The sequence below is a fragment of the Canis aureus genome, chromosome 17 (genome assembly GCF_053574225.1).
Source record: "Canis aureus isolate CA01 chromosome 17, VMU_Caureus_v.1.0, whole genome shotgun sequence".
Lineage (NCBI taxonomy): Eukaryota > Metazoa > Chordata > Mammalia > Carnivora > Canidae > Canis > Canis aureus.
This window is the reverse complement of record NC_135627.1, coordinates 58,348,468-58,372,179: the sequence shown is the minus strand read 5'-3', so window position 1 is coordinate 58,372,179 and position 23,712 is coordinate 58,348,468. Positions and strand designations below refer to the sequence as shown.

Genomic DNA, 23,712 nt, shown 5'->3' with positions numbered 1-23,712 from the left:
CTACACACATTGTCCCCAGGTCAGGGTGCCAGGTGTCTCTTAGTTGGGGCTGGGAGGACGGAAGGTGGAATCTCTTTACTGGTGTCCCGCTACAGTCCAGCTGCTCTAAAGCAAGGAAGGAAAGTCTTGGCACAGGTGCCTATTGCGGCTGTGTCCTTTCTGCTGATTCTATTTGCTGCTCTAAGACTCCTGGTGGGGAAAGGGAATCTTAGGAGACTTGAGCTTATGGTAACAACAGCACCTGAAGCAAAAGGGTTAATACTATTTCAGACAGTGCTAACAGAGTAATAATAATAATAATGCAATAAAAGTATAATAATCTATTTTTAAAAATCTCCTTTTTTATTAAGACTGAATTCCAAAACAGATTCACTAAAGTACAGAACTAAACCTTTAAAGTTTCAATTTATAGTATGACCAAATGCAATGTATTATTATTAAAAAGATTATTCTTTCTTTCTTTCTTTCTTTCTTTCTTTCTTTCTTTCTTTCTTTCTTTCTGATAGTCACAGAGAGAGAGAGAGAGGCAGAGACATAGGCAGAAGGAGAAGCAGGCTCCACGCACTGGGAGCCCGACGTGGGATTCGATCCCGGGTCTCCAGGATCGCACCCTGGGCCAAAGGCAGGCGCCAAACCACTGCGCCACCCAGGGATCCCTAAAAAGATTATTCTTCTAATTATCAATATTTTAAAAACATATTTTCAGGTCATCTTTAAATAAATACAGAGGTAACAGATAAAAGTTTTAAGATATGCTCCTTCTCAAGAAGAAACGAATTCAAAGGTGATGAATGAAACAAATCTATCCACTTCTCTAGTTAAGCTGAAAACTTTCTCAAAGCTATCAGTGTTTTGTAATGCAGAGCATAGCTACTATAAGGAAAAAACTGCATTTTCATTAATAGTAAAACAGTTTTATCAGATAAGAATTAAGCATTGTGTCTCTGACTCATAATTTTAAATGGTTTACTTTACATAAAGTCTGTCTTTGGTAGCATACTTATTTAAGGCTCATTTGGTGGCAGAAATTCTCAGACCAAAAATTTTTGCCAGATTCATCTCCAGCAGATACATTACTTTGAGGAAGCCCCTGAAAAGCCTTCGCTGTATTAGAGAGCAAGGAAGCAGAATCTCAACTCTCTCCTCCAGACAGTATATACCTTAGATAAGAATTTTATTGCTTCTGACCAACAACTGTTTTTAAATTTACAAAGCAGTAAATATAATATGACTTTAAATATTTTAAAACATCGAAGTTTTAAAACTTAAGTTTTTCTTATTTGTGAATTAACCTAAGTGTACTTTTATATACTTATTCACGAGAGACACAGAGAGAGAGAGAGGCAGAGACACAGGCAGAGGGAGAAGCAGGCTCCCTGCAGGGAGCCCGATGTGGAACTGAATCCCGGGATTCCAGGATCACGCCCCGGCTGAAGACAGGCTCTAAACCACTGAGCCACCCAGCATTATAAACAGAAAAGCACACATACATTTTTTTTTAAAAGATCAAAGTCTAAAAAGTTACATTTCAGATATGTCATAATGGAAGATACCAAGGCTTTAGTAGTCTACATGCATGTTCATGTCAGAAATTAGTTTATTTTTCATATTGTTTAAAATGGATGGTGGCTAAAGTCATTTTTGAGAACTTTATGGTAAAACATAGTTTAAAAGATACAGTAGAAACTATTCTTATCAAGTAGAAAATGTTGTTACCTAATAGTACATAAGAAGCAAAAGCAGTGTTCCCTTCTACATCTTAAAGATACGGTTCCCTGATTACAGCTATGGAAGTATAACAGCAAAGACTTAAGTTAAACCTACATCTTGGAGCACCTGGCTGGCTCAGTCAGTGGAGCATGCGACTCTTGATCTCAGGGTTAGGAGTTCAAGTCCCACTTCGGGTGTAGAGATTACTTAAAAATAAAATCTTTAAAAAAGCCAAATAAACCTAGAGCCTAAGGTAGGTACATTGATGGAATGGATGAAGAAAATGGGCTGTATGCAGAATATTATTCAGATATAAAAAAAGAAGAAAATCTTGCCATTTGGAACAGTATGGATAGACCTTAGGGCATTATGCTATATGAAGTAAGTCAGAGAAAATGAATACAGTACAATTTCACTTACATGTGGAATTTAAAAGAACCTAAACACTGAGCTCATAGATACAAAGAACAGACATGAATGCCAGAGAGGCGGGACGCTGGGAAAAATGGGTAAAGGGGCCAAGGTATAAAATTCCATTGTAAAATAAATAAATCATGGGGAAGTAATGTACATGGTGGCTACAGTTAATAATATTGTATTGTATATTTGAAAGTTGCTAAGATAGTAAATCTTAAAACTTCTCATCACAAGAAAAATTTTGTAATTATGTACGGTGATGAATGTTAACTATACTTTTTATGGTAATCATTTCACAATATATACAAATATTGAATCATTATGTTGTCCACCTAAAACTAATATAATGTTATATGTCAATTATATCTACTCCCTTTGTTCCATTATGGAATTTCAAATTCTTTCCACAAGCTTCACTGCTAATTCTTTTGGTTCTTCATCTCCACAAAGAATTTAAAGATAGAAGCTAGACACAAAAGGTCACATATTGTGACCCTGTAATGATCTGCAATGATTCCCATCCAAGAGACAGATATAAGATCTACACAACATGGGTGCATTTCAAAAACATGCTCCATGAAAGAAAAAAAAACACAAAAGAGCCCATGTGGTGGAATGGAGTGGAAAGAGGTACTCAGCAAACCTGCTGGGATGAGGACGTTTCATGTCGTACTTAGGATGGCAGTAACCTGGATGTATAAATTCATCCAAAGACACTGAACTGTAATATTTTTTTAAAGATTTTTTTAATTTATCCATTAGTGAGAGAGAGAGAGAGAGGCAGAGACACAGGCAGAGGGAGAAGCAGGCTCCATGCCAGGAGCCCGACGTGGGACTCGATCCCGGGACTCCAGGATCATGCCCTGGGCCAAAGGCAGCGCTAAACCGCTGAGCCACCAGGGCTGCCCTGAACTGTAATATTATATTACCTACACCACACACACACTAAAACAATCATGTGACAGGATGGAGGTGTCAGCTAATGCCATGGCAGTAATCATTCCATAATATATAGATGTATCAAATCAATACACTGCATACCTTACACTTGCACAATGTTGTGTGACAACTATAATCTCAGTAAAGGTGGAGAAAAAAATCTTTTAATTATATCTGAGTAAAAATATACATATAATGGGAAAAAAAGAGAATGAAATCTTGTCACTTGCAATGACATGGATGGAGCTAGAGAGTATTACACTAAAGTGAAATCAGTCAGAGAAAGACAAATCCATCTGATTTCACTCATATGAGGAATTTAAGAAACAAAACAAATGAGCATAGGAGAAAAAAAGAGAGAGAGTGAGAGAGACAAGCCAAGAAACAGACTCTTGTGACAGACAAGACAGTTACAAGAGGGGAGGTGGGTGAGGGATGAGTTAGATAGGTAATGGAGATTAAGGAGGACACTTGTAATAAGCACGGAGTAATGTATGGAAGTGCTGAATCAGTATGCTGTACACCTGAAAGTAATATTACACTGTATGTTAACTAACAAATTTAAATAAAACATTAGTATTTTTTTAAAACCTAGAAAATGATGGGCAGCTGAATTATTATGGTAGTAGAGTTATGATACTTTTTTTCCTAATTTTTTTCTATTCCTTATTATTAAGAACCTTAATAATATCTCTCCTACATTATAAACAATAAACTTTTTCTTAGGAAAAATTATTGAAAAACCAACCTCATGGAACGATGTCATATCTGCCCAGAAAGTCGTGGAGTTATGTCAGAGAAAAGTGAAATTACAGTTCCAAAAATGAAAAGGGCTAGGTAATAGTACTGTCAGAACACAAGAAAAAGGAAAGAGTTGGCTGCTTGAAGGACTGACACAGTGACAAGAATTTAAGTGTGGATCCAAAATTAGGATACCATGAGATGATGGAGAAAAGACAATTGTAACATATAAGTACCTTTAAAATCCCAGATGCTCATTCAAGCACATGTAGGACAGACAAGGAAGTCAACTGATGTAGGCTGTCAGATGTCACTGCTACCGGGGAAACTGAGCCCAGGAAAAAAATTCAGTCCCGAGTAAATAGGTAAATAGGGTGCTAGCCAAAGTGTCAAAGAGTAAAAGACGAACGTGATAACTGCACAGGGAGGCAGAAGTTAGGATGGGATTTGACTTGAAATGGAATTATTGACCTGGGGCTCCTTTTAATGAAAGACAGGTATTTTTCTAGAAGTATTTAGTTTCAAAAAAACTGTTGAGTAGCCAAAACCAAACCAACACAAAAAAAATTCCAGTTTATAAGGTGTCATGCAAAACAAAAATTGTAAATAGACACATGGAATTTTATCACATTGAAATGCTGTGTGGAAATTACCAATTGCCATGAAAATTTTGGGTTCACGAATCTGATGAGTAAAGTTATGGAAGATGAGGTTGGAAACACAAATCGGGGGAGGGTGTTTTTAAAGATTTTCAGTTAAAGGTTAGTCCCTGGGACATACATGATTGATTCCTTCACTTCTGTTCAGATGTTCCCATATCAGCAAGCCCTAGAACACTTTCCCTCTCCTCCTAAATGTATTTGTCATCAGAGACCTTAACACCATATGACCAATTATGTAACTACTTATTGATTGCCCGTTTTCCCCAAATAAAATATAAGTTCAGGAATTTTTTCCCCTGCTGTACATCCCCAGCAACTGGAAGAGGCCCTGGCACACAGCTGGTGCTCAGGAAATATTTTCTATTGAATAAACAAATATCAGCAGATCCAAGATCAAAGATAACATAAGAAGGAAAAAAATTTTAAATGTGTCTATCCTATTTCCCTATCTATATAACCAAGCCAATAACCCAGCAACTGTTTTTAGTCTGGCTGAAGCGATCTACTTTCAACTAAAAACAACAACAAAAAGCTGGGCTTTAAAAGGGGCCCTTTCTACATCAGTTCTTCCGGTCTTTTGTTTGTAATGTTTCTGAGGCAGCACTTGTGACATCTGGTATTGATAGGAAACCCTCAAGTTTTCCAAGAATGTGAAATCAGTTGATTAAAATAATCACACCAGCAAACCAATAAAAGAAGTGATCATGGAAATTTTGCTCTGGGAATGGGTTACCAGTGGTTTAGAATCTTGCTGATTAATTCTTCTATATACCTTGAGTAACAGTATCTGTTAAAAGAGCCTGTCTCTTTGAGTTCTAGTTAAGAGCAAAACATCTGCATGAAGGCTTAAATAAGTTTCTGCCGTTAAGTGTATTTGCAGTAGTGTTCACAGAACTAATCTTAAAAAATTGTCATTTGTAAAGGAAAAAGAAAGAAGGAATCTAACTTATGTATACTCATTTTTATTTTGAAGGCCAAAACTTTAAAAAATTAAAAATATTAATTTGGGTATCAAAAACTGCAAATCACTTTTAAGTTAAGTGAAAAAACAATATTCGCTTTTAGACCCTTTTCACATTTTTAAAAATGATTAATTTTCATTAGTTTTATTCTTTTTTTTATCATTAAGTAAACTCTATGCCCAACATGGAGTGTGAACTCACCACCCTAAGACAGAGTCAGAGAATGCTCTACAGAATGACCCAGATGCTCATTAGTTTTATTCTTATATGAAGTGCAATATGATAAACTGATATCTTCTTTCTACTCCACGTATTCTAGCAACAAAATTAAATTATTAGGTCAAATGTATCTTTTTCTTTAAAACTGTAGACTTCATATAAAACTTAGTCTTTACTACTCTGCTATTTTTAAGTACACTCAATTTTCCCCCGAAATTTTATGTAGTCGTTTTTTTAAATGGAGTCATTTTTTACATTTAAATTCTTGATCTAGTTGGCATTTATTTTGGTATAAAAAGTAAGGGTCCAGGGGAGCCTGGGTGACTCAGCTGATTAAGCATCTGACTTCAGCTCAGGTCATGACCTCAGGGTCCTGGGACACAGTCGAGCACCCTGATGAGTGAGGAGTCTGCTGCTTCTGCTCTCTCTGCCTCTCTCCCTACTTGTGCTCTCTCTCAAATAAATAAAACCAAAAAAAAAAAAAAAAAAAAAGTTCAAGTCCACTTCTTTCTCTTTAAAAAAAAAAAAAAATGACCCATTAAGCATTTGCTGAACCACCCATATTTTTCTCTACTGATTTGAACGGCTAATATTGTATTTCCCCAGGTTCATAGTCTATTTCTGGGCTCAAATCCACTCATAACTAAAGAAATACAAATTAAATGAAATACAACTTTTGGCCTATTAATTGGGAAAGGTTTTAAAGGCTCATAATAAACTGGTTTAGAGGAGGGAATGAGAAAATAGGTATTACTGATAGGGATATGAATGGGAAAGAAAGACGAAATTTTTGGAAGTAAAATCACTAGGTTACACTATATATGTATATTACACTATATGTAATACAGAGTATATACACACCACATATATATAATATATAATATTACAGCATAATATACACACACCATTTTGTTCAGGACATTCGCTGAAAATCTACTGGGATTTTTAGTGGAATAGTAATAAACTTACAGATTTGTCCCAGTAAAACTGCATGTCAGATATTCAGGTATTCTTCTATGGCTTTCATTAAAGCTTTGGGTCTTTTGTTTTCCTCTAGATCCTATTCTTTCCATATTACATTTATTCTTAAGTTTTTCATACTATTTTCTGTTCTAAGTGGAATCTTTTTTCCACTACGTTTTCCAGTTGATTACTGATGATGCAGAAATTGTCTTATTTAAGGAGAGATACCAGTTAATCAAAACAACAAAAAACAAGGAATCATTTTTAAATGATATGTAATTTAAAATATTTTACTTGAATTTTCAAAAATATAGAATGTATATTCACTTAAAAATTCTCTTTAGGTAGGGTCAAGGTTCTTTTTTTTTTTTTTTAAGATTCTTTTTTAAGTAGAGTGCCAAGTTGTTTTTCTCCTATGAACCACATCAACAACGTGTGTCTATGATTTTCACTATGTATAGAGTAAGAACATAAAGTCCCTTGCAAAGCAATCTGAGAATTAGAGAATCTTTCTAGTTTCTTATGGCATCCCCTATGAACCTTTACATATATACACGTGTGACTCAATGATGTATTTTCAGCAACTTGCCTCAGAGTCACTCCAAAGCACCAAACTTGGTTTCCCTAAAGCACAATTTCATTATTGGGAATAAAAGAACTCAGATGTATCAAAGAGCAGCTTACTGGCCACAAGCAGTTAGTTTTTCAGGAGCATCCTAAAAGAGCAATCCTTCCCTATCACCACACTCCAGTAATGGATAAAGTCAACAAATGCTTATTGAAATAAACTGAAGAGTACCTGGATTTCTGATAATAAACTCTGCTGGAAAATGTTAAATTTACTATTCATAGGAAACCCTTCTTCTAATTATTTGAAAGAAATAGATATTTCCTATCTATATAAAATTTGGTATATACCTTTATCCAATTCCAACCTCTTTTTAAAAAAATCAATATAAAGCTAAAAGTGAAAGACGGTTGCACTATGATCTTAATATACTCTAAAAGGTTAAGCTAAATTTGTCATAATTTTAGACTATATTGTTTCCAAAAAAAAGTCTACATAGCTTACACATATAAAAGCAAAGTTCGGGGGATCCCTGGGTGGCGCAGCGGTTTGGCGTCTGCCTTTGGCCCAGGGCGTGGCCCTGGAGACCCAGGATCGAAACCCACGTCGGGCTCCCGGTGCATGGAGCCTGCTTCCCCATCTGCCTGTGTCTCTGCCTCTCTCTCTCTCTCTGTGTGTGTGAATATCATTAAAAAAAAAAAAATTAAAAAAAAATATTTAAAAAAACAAAAAACAAAAAACAAAGTTCGGGCAGCCCGGGTGGCGCAGCAGTTTAGCACCACCTTCAGCCCAGGGTGTGATCCTGGAGACCCGGAATCGAGTCCCACATCAGGCTCCCTGCATGGAGCCTGCTTCTCCCTCTGCCTGTGTCTCTGCCTCTCTCTCTCTCTCTGTCTCTTATGAATAAATAAATAAAAATCTTTAAAAAAAAAAAAAAGTTCTTCTCTGTTTAACATTCACCTCAACTATGAACCAAGGTTCCTATTTTGTGTAAGAAAAAATAAGGTTGGAATCCATCTGTTACAGCAGGAAAACATGACTAAACATCAAGGAACTAGACTACTAGTTCCAGTTCCCCATACACTCACTGAATTACATTCTGTAACTTAACAACAAAATACAAGGAACTGGGTTGGGTACTTATTAGTGAGGACCTGGTTTCTTGTTCTGGTTCATCATTTTCCATCATTTAATCACTTATATAATTCTAGACAAACTACAACTTCACAGAATTTCAGTGTCTTGGAGACAGTAATATATGTTCTTTGTATCATTTAAAATTAGTATGAAGATTGAATTAGAAAAGTAAGGTCTGAAAAAGATTCTAAAGATCTACTTCAATATTCTTCTTTTACAAATACATAATAGAGAAGTTAAATTATTTGCTTAATGTCACGTTATTTTTTAGTATCTGGGATTACAAAACTAGGTCTCTTAACACCTACATTGGTTCTTTTACACTATATCTTCCTGCTTCTAAAGTAGTAAAAGACTTTTTGAAAATCACAACCAACCTATAACCTTCTTTGACTGGATTTTATGACCAAATTAAGCCCTTATGCCCCAAACCATATAGTGCATGTGATGAATTAACTTCTTTTCTAGAAATTTAGAGTGGAACTAATTATGTAGCATTCTTGAGAAAACTGAGAAAATTGTCTCTCAAATCATTTTATGTGTTTTTGGTTGCAAAAGATAACATGATTATACTAATGGTACTATACTAAGACATTATTAACTGGCATGGCTCCAGCCTTCAAGACTTAAAATTTGAAACTCTTATTCAACTTTAAAAGCTTGCCTTCTTTAAACATTACCTTCTCTGAAAGCCCTTTAACTGACTTTGTTGACTTTCATCTCATTCTGTATAATCATCTATTGTTACATTCTGTATTGCAATTATTTGTCTTTTAATCTTAACCGAATTGCATGAATATGACTTAAAAGGAAGACAGACTAAGTACTATGGAGGTATAGAAAAAAACTGATGAAATTGAGAGGTCTCCATAAAAAATGTGATACATTTTAAAAGGCAAAGATGAAGGAGTAGGGAGTAGGCAGGGATAGGAAAAAAGGAAGAAAGGACAACTTATGTGTTGGCAGTGATAAATATATTTACTCAAGTTTTAAGTCTTAAACCACAACAACATTCCTGGTCCTCTTAATTTCCTTTACCCTCTTTGCTTGAACCTGCTTCAACCACCATTCCCTTTTACTTTGCTATAAATAATCATTCATCACCCTTTAAATCTTTCTTCTTCCACCCAACACTACAAGCTGGTTCAACCCTTTCAACTTGGGTAGGTGACTCATACTCTAGTAAAGAGTAACAAAAAGTGCTAAGTGTTTGCAATACTGATGGAAAGTTATATCAAGCAAAAGTTAAATATGAAACTTATTTAATCAAAAATCTTTTTATATAAAATATAGTCTGGGGACACCTGGGTGGCACAGCGGCTGGGCATCTGCCTCTGGCTTGGGGCATGATCCTGGAATCCCAGAATTTTGTCCCACATTGGGGTCCCTGAATGGAGCCTACTTCTCCCTCTGCCTGTGTCTCTGCTTCTCTCTCTCTCTTCTCTCATGAATAAATTAAATAAAAATACAATTTATTTTAAAAATGTAATCTATTGGCATAAATTACAAATGATCATTTCTCAAATTGAAAGTTTTGTTCATGTCTGAATTTAAATAAAAAATGTATCCTAATAGGTTTAAGATTCTAAAATTAAAAAACTGACTTTTTTAATAAGTATAAATTTGAGATGGAAGAGAACATTCAAGAGTCACATCTCATTACAACAAATATTTGCTGCATTCAAAACAAGCTGAGTATTTTTCTTAACATTTAAAATTTCACTGTTCCACACTTTATTTTTTTCCATACTTTTTCAAAAATTTAAACAACTTTATTTCAGTTTAAGTTTCACACTTTCCCATTCAATTGTTTTACAAATCTCATATTCCTGATGTTACTTTAGGTACAACTCCAATTATGGCCATCAAAATCTTTAATGACAAATTACTTCAGAGTTTTAATTTTATAGTATAAACAAGGCATCCTATTTGTGCTTTGGAAAAAAATCTTTTACTTATTTATTTTAAAATATTTATTTATTTTAGAGAGAGAGTGAGCAAGTGCAGAGACAGAGGGAGAGAGAGAGAATCTCAAGCAGACTACCCACTGAAAGTGGAGCCTGAGGCCGAGCCCAATCTCAGGACTCTGAGATCATGACCTGAGCTGAAATCAAGCGTCAGAGGCTCTAGTGACTAAGCCACTACACGCCCCAGAAAAATCTTTTGAAGAAGAATGCTACAGAAATACAAAGTATGTCTGTCTTTCATGAATAAATAAAATCTTAAAAAAAAAAAACACAAAATAAAGTCTTTTTTCAATGTTAGATCTTTATAGTATAACAAACTGTTAATAAAATTCTCCTTATGAGACTCTTGGCTTAAGCAAAGACTATTTCTTGTATATATTTCTTAAATAATCTGTTTTCAAAATTAGGAATCCTTAAACATAAAAAATGAAAAGTGATTTCTACTTTGTTATACCTGAGAACGAAAAAAAAAATCTAGCAGCTTAAACTAGATTCAAAATATTAAAATATTAAAAGAACTAAAGTATTAAAAGAATCAGAATCAGATACAGAAGCTGGAAGGGACATCTTAGCAGTCCAACCCCTCAATGAGAACCAAGGAGCCAGAATTTTAGGAAGGTCAAATGACTGCATAACATGCTTCCCTTAATTCTTTGCCTGTGCTCTTTACACAACACTTCCACGCTTCCTTATATCAAAATGAAAATTATAGATTTACATTTTATTGCCTACATACACAATTGTGTACATCATTCATAAGGAACCTGCACTAGCAACTAATAGTCTTTTTCCGTCTAGTCTATCCACAGAGAAAAACTTTCAAAGTATTTCAGAGATCTCCAGATATTTCAGAGAAGTAGACTACAAGACTTGCTAATCCCTCACTTCTTCAGATCCATGGTCTCTTACCCGTTTTTAGTCACAGAATCTCATCAAAGCCATGGACCCTGTCCTCAGGGGAATGAATAAAACAGGAGCTTCAGAGATGTCAAGGTCTTCAGGCAGAGAGCCCTTGCACAGACGATCAAACTTGCCTCAACAATAACAAAATCGCCACATTTATTTGGATTATATTAATAATCTATCAATCTACGTTTCTCAGGACTATCATTTGACTTTGGGTACTCTTCAACTGACGGCCACCGAGAAGTGGCATATGTTCCGCCACTAGAAAACAACCTCCTGTGGTCGCTTAATGGTTCAAGTGTAAAGATTCACAATGTATTGCTGAGATAAAGATAAGTTTCTCCCTTGATACTCTGGAATGTTTTCTTTCATTAAATGAAAGCAACAACCCATCAGGTTTTCTTTTTCTGCCTTGTATCAAATGCAGCAGCTTCCCTTAGTCCAGATTTTTCTAACATCATTATTTCACATATTGTTCCCCTTCCCACCCTTCTCTCTTCCCTCTAGCACTTGGCTTTTATTCTTTTACTAATGTGTTATGAATTTGTGTTTTAAGATTTCTTTTGCCTTTTGCAAACTTTTACTGTGTTCAAAATGAATAATTTTTAGAATAATGAAAATGATTAATGTATAGAATTTCTCTCACATTTCTTACATTTAAACTTTTTAACTGTTCTATACTTTTTAAACTTCTAAATTTAGGTATCATTTACATAAAATAAAATGCTAATATCTTAAATGCTTGACTCCATCAGTTATGACAATTTTTTTTAAACATTTCATCTATTCATTTGAGAGAGAGAGCACAAATGAGCACAAGTGGGTGATGGAGGGAGGGGCAGAGGGAGAGGGAGAAGCAGATTCCCCACTGAGCAGAAAGTCCAACATGGGGCTGGATCCCAGAACCCTGGAATCATGACATGAGCTGAAGACAAACGCTTAACCGACTAAGCCACCCAGGTGCCCCAGTTACGACAGTTTTAAAATTATTGTCTGCTTTATATTCTTTTTGGAAGAAGGCTATAAATGAACAAAATAGTTGATTCATTCATGAGTCGATCTGTGACAGGTTGGCAGGGGTAAAATGGAAAAGGGTGGGATTAGAAATAAGAAGACAAGATAAGGCATTACAACAATCATACAGGTAAGAGTGACAGGGTTAGCCCAGAAAGGTAGCAGTGAGAATTAAAAGGGGGCAAGATAAAAATGATATTGCTATCAAGGCTGGAAAATACTATGAAAATGAAGAGAAAATGAAGACTGAGGAGCATACTTTATACATTAATTGTTTATAGTGGGTGTCCACTAAGGATTTATTTATTCATTCAACAAACTACTATTTTGAATCAGGCATAAAAAAGTCAGATATCTTGCCTCAATATCATAGCTGCAGCTATGTAGAAATTTAGTCAAGAACTCAGAATCCTTAACCTTCTAATAGTTAACTAACAGAATATTCTCAATATGATAAAAAATGAATTACATAACTAAATACTATTATTGTAGTGAATAAAGGATCCACTTTATAGGCTAGCTGGCTATTTACCTGGTTTCTTGATAAAATTAAAATTTGAAAAGTGATGACTTGCATAATGAGATTTACTAAATTTCAAATCAGTTGTACATGTTATTTCACACACGCACCCTCTCCCCGGAAAACCCCATTCAAGAAAAAAGTTGATTCACAAACTTAACTTTCAGATCGCGTATTAGAGTAATAGTTTGGTCTGAGGCTATCAAATACAAAGCACCTATTAAATATACTCTAATCCCTATACTTATTTAACTCTCTTTGTAAACAGTTACTATATATTTCTCAAATCTTAACCTAGGAATTTTCAAGGTATCTAATTTCACTTTGGTTTCTTCATTAGAAGTCAAATTAAATACCTTGAAAAATCTAGCATTAAATGGTCTTCTTTGAAGCCCCTCTACTATTGTTCTTTCCCTCAGCAGAAACCCCTTTCAACGAAAGTAGTTTAATGTTATGATTCATTCATTAGCAAACATTAGAGTATCTACTAAGGGTCAAACACTGTGTAAGAATTAGAAATATAAACACATACTGATTAATATACTACTAATAACAAAAAGCTTAATTCAACAAACAGTGATCTATAAGCACCAGTAACTCAAACATGAAAATCTAGAAATGAACAGTTAAGTGAATGAATAACAACATCAATATGCCGAAGAATAGTCCGACGTAGGATACGCTCTTAACACTTGGTTTGAGACAATGCCATATTCAAAATGAAAGCAGAAGTAAACAAGGTCAGGACATATGACTGCTTATTTTATTATTTAATGATGACTAAACAGACTGATGTAATAGATTACTAAGAAACTATACTAAAAATTGTTTCTCCAACAAGAATACAAGCTTATTTCATTACTCTTCACTACTTCATTAACTACTCCTTATTTCATTACTCTTCACCTGCCTTCTAATACAAACACTTACACATTCTACCTCTTTTCTATACCAGTGCAATACACAAAGAATTCAGCCCTTTAATGTTTAAGTTTGTTGATTATAAATAATACTCATTTTTGGTGTCATTTGATTATAAATTTCTCGGTCAAAACAATAAAAAAGGAATACAATTCAGGCATTCATTAATGAACAACAAAAGTTGTTAAACTTAATTTTATAATTAAAAAGGTATAAAATCAGCATAAAACATATTACTCTTAAGTTAGTTATGTAGAAAGGAAAAACAAACCACTCTTAAATGCTCTAAACTTTCCTAATTGATACTTCAAAAGACAGAGTTTTGGCCAAACTGAATCAAACTAGCAACCGTAAACCATAACTGGATCTAGCCTTTTCTGAAAAATGGTAATTCAGAACAAGAAAAACATGTATGTGTCCAGAGGTTGTGGCATCTTCAATCCTCAAGAAAGTAACACCCATATTCAATTACCACCATCCTGCACATATTTTATTCTTCCAAGTTCTTTGGACTTAAAAAAAAAAAAAAAAAGAGAGTATCCCTTAAATATAAATATATTGCGAAATTACTCATAGAAGACAAAATGTGAACCATATATAGTTAATATTATATTAAGATGGGTAAGAGGCAGGCTGGGGGTAATGAACATAAAATTATGAAGTTAAAATTTAGCCAAGTAGTATAACTTTGATTCTCCAAAACGGATTTTAATCAATTTAGGGGGAAAGAAACATTTGTTTAAAAAGATGCAATTTAGTTCTGTGTGTAAATAAGATTAATAGCACACCAAACGTGAACATTATTGAATTTCTATGGTGAAAGTGAGTAATTTAAAAATTGGAAGTGCTCTAAAATATTAACTCAATTTTATAGGAAACAGGAAAGAATGTTAGAAAATTGCTTATCAAAAACTGAAGAGATGCAGGATTGGAGCCATTCACAGTCATACCAATTAAATCTTGAGGAGCAATTATGGCAAACAGAAGCCAAAGAGGCAAAATTACCACTGGTCAGTCAAGTCTATTTTATGCCTAAAGCTTCTTCTTTTCATAAGTCATTAAACAGTTTTTTTTTTTTAAAAATGCTATATAAAGATTCCACAATTTCCATTTATAAATACACTCTCAGCTACATTTTATTTCTTAAAAAGTCATATTCCAAACACAAAAGCAATCAAATAAGAGAAAAACAGGCTTAATACTGATTTCTTACTGCCAAATAGAAAGAAATAAAAGAAAGGAAAGGTGGTCAACATCCTAGAAGGCATTTCTGCATAAAAAGAGTTAAAGGGCAGAGGCTCAGCTGAATAGCCAGTGACCATTTGCAAGCCTCCTAGGTATATTCCCAGCAGACACATTATCAGATTAAAGGCACAGTAAACAAACGGGGCTGAAACCTTTCTTTGTCCAAGCCCAGCCTCTTCTTCCTGTGATGTCATACTACAAATCTAGCAAGCCTTTCTTTTCTACTTCAGAGAAAGCCCATCTCACAATACATCTGGCAACGGAGGAAAAGGCTTCAAGCCAGCAAGAGCTAACACGCCTAGGAATTTATTTCAGAAACTTTGAAAGACTCTTCTGCTTACCACCATCTGGAATCCACTGCTGGAATATCAAAAAGAAAAACTTCATTTAAAAGAAGAAGTAAGTGAGGCCAAACTGGGAATGTTTAAGTCTCTGAAACTGCACTGAAAGCAAAAAAAGATTGCTACCTTTGGCTTAAATATTCTGGAGTGTAAAGAGACTTTTTTTTTTTCCAACTCAGAACCCAGCTTTTCTTTACATTTATAATCCAACAGGTTGGCTTCACGGACTATATTTTTCAAAAGTTGTTCGTTGGTTACCTAGACCCTGGATTCACGGATATTCTGGAGATTAGAAGAAAGGATTTGCCTGTTGAAGGACCAAGTGGAAACTCTGTGACAACGAATTTCATGTTTCTTACCAAGATTTCAAAGAAAAAGGAAGTATTTCTAAAACCACCCAAAGATACAAAGAATCTGCAAATACTCTGGAGGTTATAAAGCCGGCACAATCGGAATACCAAAGGCTGCAGTGACCAAAGGACTTCCATACAGTAGAGCGGCCGTGCCTTTATGATGGTAAGCAGTAACAGCTCCAGCTGCTCCTATGACGACTCCTTTAAGTACACTTTGTATGGGTGCATGTTTAGTATGGTGTTTGTGCTTGGGTTAATATCCAACTGTGTTGCCATATACATTTTTATCTGCACCCTCAAAGTGCGAAACGAAACCACAACGTACATGATTAACTTGGCAATGTCAGACTTGCTTTTTGTTTTTACTTTACCCTTCAGGATTTTTTACTTTGCAACACAGAATTGGCCATTCGGAGATCCACTTTGTAAAATCTCAGTGATGCTCTTTTATACCAACATGTACGGAAGCATTCTGTTCTTAACCTGTATAAGTGTGGATAGGTTTCTGGCAATTGTCCACCCGTTTAAGTCAAAGACTCTGAGAACCAAACGAAATGCAAAACTCGTATGCATTGCTGTGTGGCTAACTGTGATAGGAGGAAGTGCGCCCGCAGTTTTTTTTCAGTCCACCCACATTCAGGAGAACAATTCCACAGCAGCCTGCTTTGAAAAATTTCCAGAAGCCACATGGAAAACATATCTCTCAAGGATTGTAATTTTCATTGAAATAGTGGGATTTTTTATTCCTCTAATTTTAAACGTAACTTGTTCTAGTATGGTGCTAAGAACTTTAAATAAACCTGTTACATTAAGTAGAAGCAAAATAAATAAAACTAAAGTTTTAAAAATGATTTTTGTACATTTGGCCATATTCTGCTTCTGTTTTGTGCCTTACAATATCAATCTTATTTTATATTCTCTAATGAGAACACAAACATTTGTTAATTGCTCAGCAGTGGCAGCAGTAAGGACAATGTACCCAATCACTCTTTGCATTGCTGTTTCAAACTGTTGCTTTGACCCTATAATTTACTACTTCACGTCGGACACAATTCAGAATTCAATAAAAATGAAAAACTGGTCTGCTAAAAGAAGTGACTTCAGATTCTCTGAAGTTCAGAGTACAGAGAACTTCATTCAACATAGTCTGCAGACCTTAAAATGTAAGATATCTGACAATGAATCTACAATATAAGCTGCCTGAAATAAAACCACTGGGACTTCACTGGGAACCTCTAAGTTCCTTCAACTGTGAACAGTTTTTTCTTGGACAACTATTTCTCCACCTCTGAAAGAAACACGTGGACATTTTAAAGTTATAGTATAAAAAATTGTATTTGATGTGTTAAGCATTAAAATGTATTCTATTCTTGTATACATACCATTTTATTTTTCTGAGCCATTTGGACTTGTACCTTCCTCTTCATTAAAAAACCCCTAAAAGACTTGTTCAAAGCTTTAAACTATGATTTAAATCATGTTGCAACCATGTGTACTGTTTTTTAATTTCTTAGCAATTTTAAACTAAATGATTTATAACACTTTAAGTATTTAATATTTTTATTCAACATATATCTAATTTCTATTTCAACCTGAATTGAAACTAGTAATCACGTTTCTTGAGCTATAATGTAAATGAGGAAGGAGGATAACTTTAAATAACAAGTGTTTTGGAGTGTTTTTTGAAAAAACATCTAAAAATGTCTTCTGTAAATAACACAGTAACAGTATTTGGGGATCTCAAGCAGTTACACTTACAGATAATATTTAGGCTTTTGTCTTTGTAAGCAATTCTTAAGAATCATATGCTATATAACTATGTATACTTTAAAATTATTATTTTGATACATTTTCTGCATATAACAGCACTCAACTTCAAAATAATCTATGCCACCAAAATTGAGAGGGAAGAAACTAACAAAATGCTGTTTTGCTAGGTACATTAAAAAAAAATACTACTTGGACATACATTTTAAAGATATATTTTGTCACAATAAGTAACTTGTATATGTATTTTAAATCAGAAATACCACAGATAGTGAAATACAAGACTTGGCGCTTAGAAAGTGATCAATAAATATATTACTTCCCTTCTCTCTTTTGACCATTTAAAGGCAAATATTGAACAGCAGAAAATATTATTTTCCAGGAGGCAAAATGTTAATGTCTGTCAAAATAATTTATGAAGTAAAAATATAGTTCCTTATGTAAAAAGCAGCAAAACTACAGGGCCAAAAAAGCTCAGTACAACTACATTTTCATTTTCTTAAACACAGAGAAGGTACTGATTTAAGCTATAATTTAGTAGAAATTAAGTACCAACTACACTAAAATTTTTCATTTTCCAGCATATATATATACTTTCAAATTCAAGCAGTTCTCCAAAGTTAACTAAAAAAGAATGCTTTTTATTTGAGAAAAATGACATAGGATTAAATTTAGATTCAATATATTTGATTATTACAATCTAATTTTTCAAATCCTGAGCACAACTTTTGGCAAATACTCTTATGATTTAAATTTGATTTTTGCTGTTCTCTGGGTCTGGGCTATAATGATTTCAGACAAATCATAGTCATTTACTACATAAGCAATCCATTTCCAATAAAAATAACTAGGAGGTTTTCTTTAAGTAGCTATGGTATCCTTTAGATAAACCAAAAGCAAAATAAATATCCTTAATGTCTTCAACTGGCCCCTTCAGTATACCTTTATTTGATACTACTCTTTAGAAAATAAATATACCTAGCAGTCTTGAAAAGCAACTAACAATGCTGTGGAAAAAAAGGGGCTGAGAGTTTATAACAGATTTCTCAGAACTTTCCTTGGCTTCAAGATCTGTGAGCAAGATCTTAAGGCATGGCTATTACTTTAAAATACAAGCAAAACAGTCATTGGATATTTGTTATTACTGGAGACATTTTTGTTGCCCTCCCGTCAACAGAAAGATGAATCAAAAGTTTTGTAAGATTTTTCACAATGTGATACCTAACATAACAAATACTACTTTTCTAGAGCTTCAAATCCTGGGTAAAGCATAACTACATGGACAGAAAGTGTACTAAAGTTATTTTCCTTTGTTAGCATTGTACGTTATAGTAAATTACATACTTTAGAGTTTTCTTTCTTCTTTCCCCAGAAGACCTGTATGACTAGACTTAAGAATTTTACTTTTTATTACTTTAAAGTGACAGTACCAAGCCCTGCCTCCCAAAAATCCATGCCAACTGTTTTTAACATCTTTGTAAAAGAGTAGATGGTTTATTCTGTTCCACATTAATGCCCTTCAAAGGAACAGAAGATGAGAAAATTTTTTAGGTGTGGAAAATAGCTCCCCAGGATCTTAATGATTGGTTCTAAACTCAGAAGTGACATTTTCTGAGAAAAAAACAACTAAATAACTAATTTACCAAAAGGATATATGAAAATTATGTACTGTACATAAAATATGTACAAAACTTTAAAGAAACTGAAGACATTGCTTCAAGGAGTTCTAACTTTATATTGTACATTCAAAATACTGAAAGTAAATTTGAGGTATGAAACTTATAGATATTGGTATTTAAAGATTAGTCACTTAGTTGAGGAATACAAAATATAAAATGGATTTTCAGCAAACTTCTCATCCCCAACTGAGAAACATTTAATTCCTGACTCATATCTAAAGCAATTGCTTTTTGGTTCTGTAATTTTGGGCCCCTAATGAATGAACCACATACCTGATCTTTTGTAATATAGTAAGTTACTACTATTGCCTAGCAGAATCCTTACCACCTCCTAACACCCAGACATTTTAGTACTTACAGATCAATCCAACCCAAGATGCAAATAAGGGCTCTTAAGATCTTAAGATGTAACTTGGTGCTCTTGTGAATAAATACATAGAAAATTTCATAAACAGTGCTTAGTAGGCGCTTGGGTGGCTCAGTGGGTTAAGTGCCTGGCTTCAGCTCAGGTCATGATCCTGGGGTCCTGGGATGGAGCCCCCCCCCCCCCCCCCCCCCCCCCCCCCCCCCCCCCGCATGCAGAGTTCCCTGCTCAGTGGGGAGTCTGTTTCTCCCTCAACTCTTCCCCCAACTTATACGCTCTTTCTCAAATAAACAAAATCTTTTAAAAAGAAAAAAAAAACAGTGCTTACTACTAGATTAATCTTAGCATAATCCTAAGGTAAGAGGTTTTTAAAAAGCTCTTTTGGGCTGGTCTGGGAATCAAATTATCCATTTATAACATGATTTCCAAGAAATTAATCCTAAATTAAAAGGAACTAATGGACAAACTTAAGCACACAAAATATCTTTAAATAGACCAGAGTATTTAATGGTTGACAAGATTACTTAATTAGCAACATTTTCCAGAGATCAACATATACACTCTCCTAAAATCACTAATTCTTCATTACCTATTTAATCTTTCTTCATTTTTTTACCTGATATCTGCTACCCATCTTCTGACAGTCAATTTTACAAAAATACAAAGAATGATCAATTAAACAGGGCAACAGATCAAGATAATAAAACAGTATGAAATTAACTCCAGACCAACTTCTCTATTAAGTCTTTCCCATTCCTCCTGCTCTCAAAAAAGATTTAGTCCAATAATTCCTTAAAAGGATACAAAATTATCCTCATCACACTGTGGTTAAAGTGCTAAAAGCAGTGACAAAAACAGAATCCAAGTCACAGGACCCCAGAAGCAGAGATAATTCATGAACTTAATAATCACTTTTCAAACTTCAATCTTATTTACTCATATACAGTCAACCCATCAAGTGATTTTTGGAAATAATTAAAATTTAAGTAAAACGTAAGAATGAGAAACAAGTGTGTTTCTTTACTTAAAGCCAAGTTATAGTTAAAGCCACAGGGTGAATATGCTGAGTTCTATTAACCTTCCCATCAAAATGACTTCTGGTAAATACACAATTTAAAACTGAAAGAGCCTATAGGTCTTCTTAACTGAAGAATTAAAAAACTAAGTAACTTGCATAAGGTCATATAACAAGTTAAGGTAGAGCCAGGATAAGAACTTGAGGTTGTTTGTTTTTGACTCATCTCTTTTTTTTAATTATGGCAAGGGAGGTAGCACATGCAAAGACCCTTGAATGTGGAATGAGAATGTCGTACACTGAAAGAACTAAAAGCCAAAGTGGCTGGAGACATAGGGCTGAGACGTTACATGTACTCATAGGCCATAATAAGACCATGTTAAGATCCGAAGAGATGTGGAAAACACTGAAGGATTTCCAGTTAAGAGAGACAAGATCAGATTTGCATTTCAAAAAGATTCCTCTGATTACAGGGTAGAGATGCATTTGTCTTCATCAAAAGAAAACAATCATAATAAGAAATATATTTATTCAATTTAAACTTAAAGAGCTGTTCTGATCCTTTATGTTCTCTCTCATTCAAATGGCCTTTCTTTTTTGAAATGATGCTGATGAAAGATGAAAGATATATTTTAATGTCATCACTTTGTAAAATTAAACCACTTCTCCCTTGTGGAGAAATTGGTACATTCATACACTGCTGATGGGAGCAGAAAATGGTATGATCCTCAAGGACAGGAATCTGGCAATCCCTCTCTCTCTCTCTCTCTCTCTCTCTCACACACACACACAAACACACACACACACGGACGCACACACATTCACTCTTTGAGCCAGGATTCTCATTTCTAGTTGTTTGCTTGGAAAACATAATTTTACTAATGTAAAAACATACATACAAGGTACAGCACTATTTGAAACTATAACTATTGGAAACTAGAAGTCCATGCAGAGGAGACTGGTTGAATACACTGCGGCACATATACAATGTAGTGGCATGAAGCCGTGATAAAGAATGAGAAAGAGAAAGAGCTCTATGAACTGATATGGAGAGATTTCCATAAGTGAAAAAAGTAGTGTAAGAGAATACGTTTGGTATGCTGTCTCTGGTATAACAAAAAGCAAAATAAAAAGGCAAATGTATATTTGCTTATTTTTACCAAAAGAAACATAAGATAAACCAAATAGCAAGGAATAGGAGTGAGGAACAACACAGAGAGGATACTGAAGGTTATGACACTTATCTGAGCGTGAGGCTTTGGGGAGCACGTTAATGTTGTACACCAGAAATCAGAAACCCTTTTCTTTAAGGGTCAGAGAGTGAGTATGTTAGGCCTGTTGCAACTTCTCAACTCTGCCTTACAGTACAAGAGCAACCACAGACAATACATAAGTGAGTGGGTGTGGCTGTGTTCCAATAAAACTTTACATAATCAGGTGGGTGGTCTGTGGCTGCATGTGCCACTTGTGCTGCACATAGTCAACAAACTAAATCCAACAAAAATGAGAAAGAAAAACAAAACAAAAAAAAAAAAAAACAACCTAGAACTACATCCACATTAGTACATAACACATAAGAGCTCTCGATCATCTGTTGAATGAATGACCCTTGGAGTTCTATTAAAAGATGGACATGAGTCTAGAGGGAGGGGGGGCTTTATCTCACGACCCAGTCAATAAAACTCACTCTGCCCCTCTTCTCTGATAAAAATCCTTTTCATCCTCCAAGGGCCAGTTCAACTTGTAAACAAAATCTTTGATAATGCTACTATCTGTACCCTTTTTTTTTTTTTTTTTTACTGTTTTTTATTTTAAAGATTTTATGTATTCTTGAGAAACACACACACACAGAGAAGGCAGAGACTTAGGCAGAGGGAGAAGCAGGCTCAGTGAGGGGAGCCTGAGGCAGGACTCAATTCCTGAATTCCAGGATCACACCCTAAGCGGAAGACAGATGCTCAACCGCTGAGCCACCCAGGCGTCCGTCCCATTTTAGTTATCTTTTTTATCTTCCTGACACATCAAGATCCTTGAGGAAAGGGATTATGTTCTGTACCTCTTTGTATTTTTTATAGTATCTAACATAGGTTGAACTAGAGGGGGTAGGGATTGGAAGGAAAGGGCTTAGAGTTAAGAACAAGTTAAATATGATTCGCCCACCAGACCAAATATTAATTTTTTTCCTTTTGACTATTTTTATTTTAATTCCAGTATCATTAACATACAGTGTTCTAACAGTTTCAGGTATACAATGCAGTGATTTGAAGCTTTTTAAAAAAGATTTATCAGAGAGAGACAGTGAGAGTGAACAGGGAGAGAGAGAGAATGTTCAAGTGACTCCCTGCTGAGTGTTGAGCCCCACGCAACACGTGATCCCAAAACCATGAGATTATGACCTGAGCCAAAATCAAGAGCTGGCCACTTAACTGACTGAGCCACCAGGTGTCCCTGAAGATTAATTTTTAATAACCAATACATATTTGCTTATACATTACTCACTCTGGGTATTTATCAATGTAGTTGCAATAAATGTCCTATTTTTACACGCAAAAATGTAAAGAAAATAAAGACTGCCTCTTTTATCATCAAACCTATGTATGGTTCTCCTCATTCTTCAAAAGCCCAAGGAAAGGAAGCAAATTTTCCTTTGTCAATACTACTCTGACACAAGAATTCAACTTCTGCAGTTATTACCTAAACTTGCTTTACTGAACCCCCACCTTTAGATGAGGTTATAGAGTTGTTAAAGGAAACCACCGCATTCAAGACATTCTTTACGCAACTATGGATTTCTCTTTTGGAGCAACTATTTTCTAGGCCTGTTGTATCCTAGAATTTTTCCCACTTTTTTCTCTCTGCGATCCTGTTTCACTCTTTCTTAGATACCATAATTTCTCCTTTCTTGGATTTCTTTTTTACTTTGCTAAATCAAATTCTCTAATAATTTTATTTCAAAAAGAATAGTTAAGAGATAAACCTTCTGAGTCCTTATATGTCTGAGAATTGTTTCATTTTACCCTCCTGTTTGACATGTAAGCTAGATTGAGAATTCTAAGTTATCAGACATCCACTACTCCTGCTAAGAACTTTGATGTTGATCTGGATCTTATTCCACTGTAAATAACTTCCTTTTTTCTTGCTGGAAATTTTATAATTTTCTCATTACCTTTTGAATTCTGAATTTTTCATCAATATGTATCCACATTCATTTATCCTGCTTGGACCTATGAACCCTTTCCAATGGAAGTCTCTGAAAAAAAGGTTCTGAAAAAAAATTTTTTTTTAAATCTTGTATTTCTTTG

The 23,712-nt window shown here is 34.6% G+C and overlaps 2 protein-coding genes across 4 annotated transcripts in view; one reads left to right on the top strand and one right to left on the bottom strand.

The window, feature by feature from the left end:
* RB1 (RB transcriptional corepressor 1) overlaps positions 1 to 23,712 on the bottom strand; it is a 144,810-nt gene that overhangs the window by 33,999 nt on the left and 87,099 nt on the right. The window lies entirely within an intron of this gene.
* LPAR6 (lysophosphatidic acid receptor 6) lies at positions 15,096 to 17,048 on the top strand. Its single transcript, XM_077855742.1, has 2 exons — positions 15,096 to 15,290; positions 15,446 to 17,048. Exon 2 carries the CDS (start codon positions 15,743 to 15,745, stop codon positions 16,778 to 16,780), a length of 1,038 nt encoding a protein of 345 aa, XP_077711868.1. The 5' UTR covers positions 15,096 to 15,290; positions 15,446 to 15,742; the 3' UTR covers positions 16,781 to 17,048.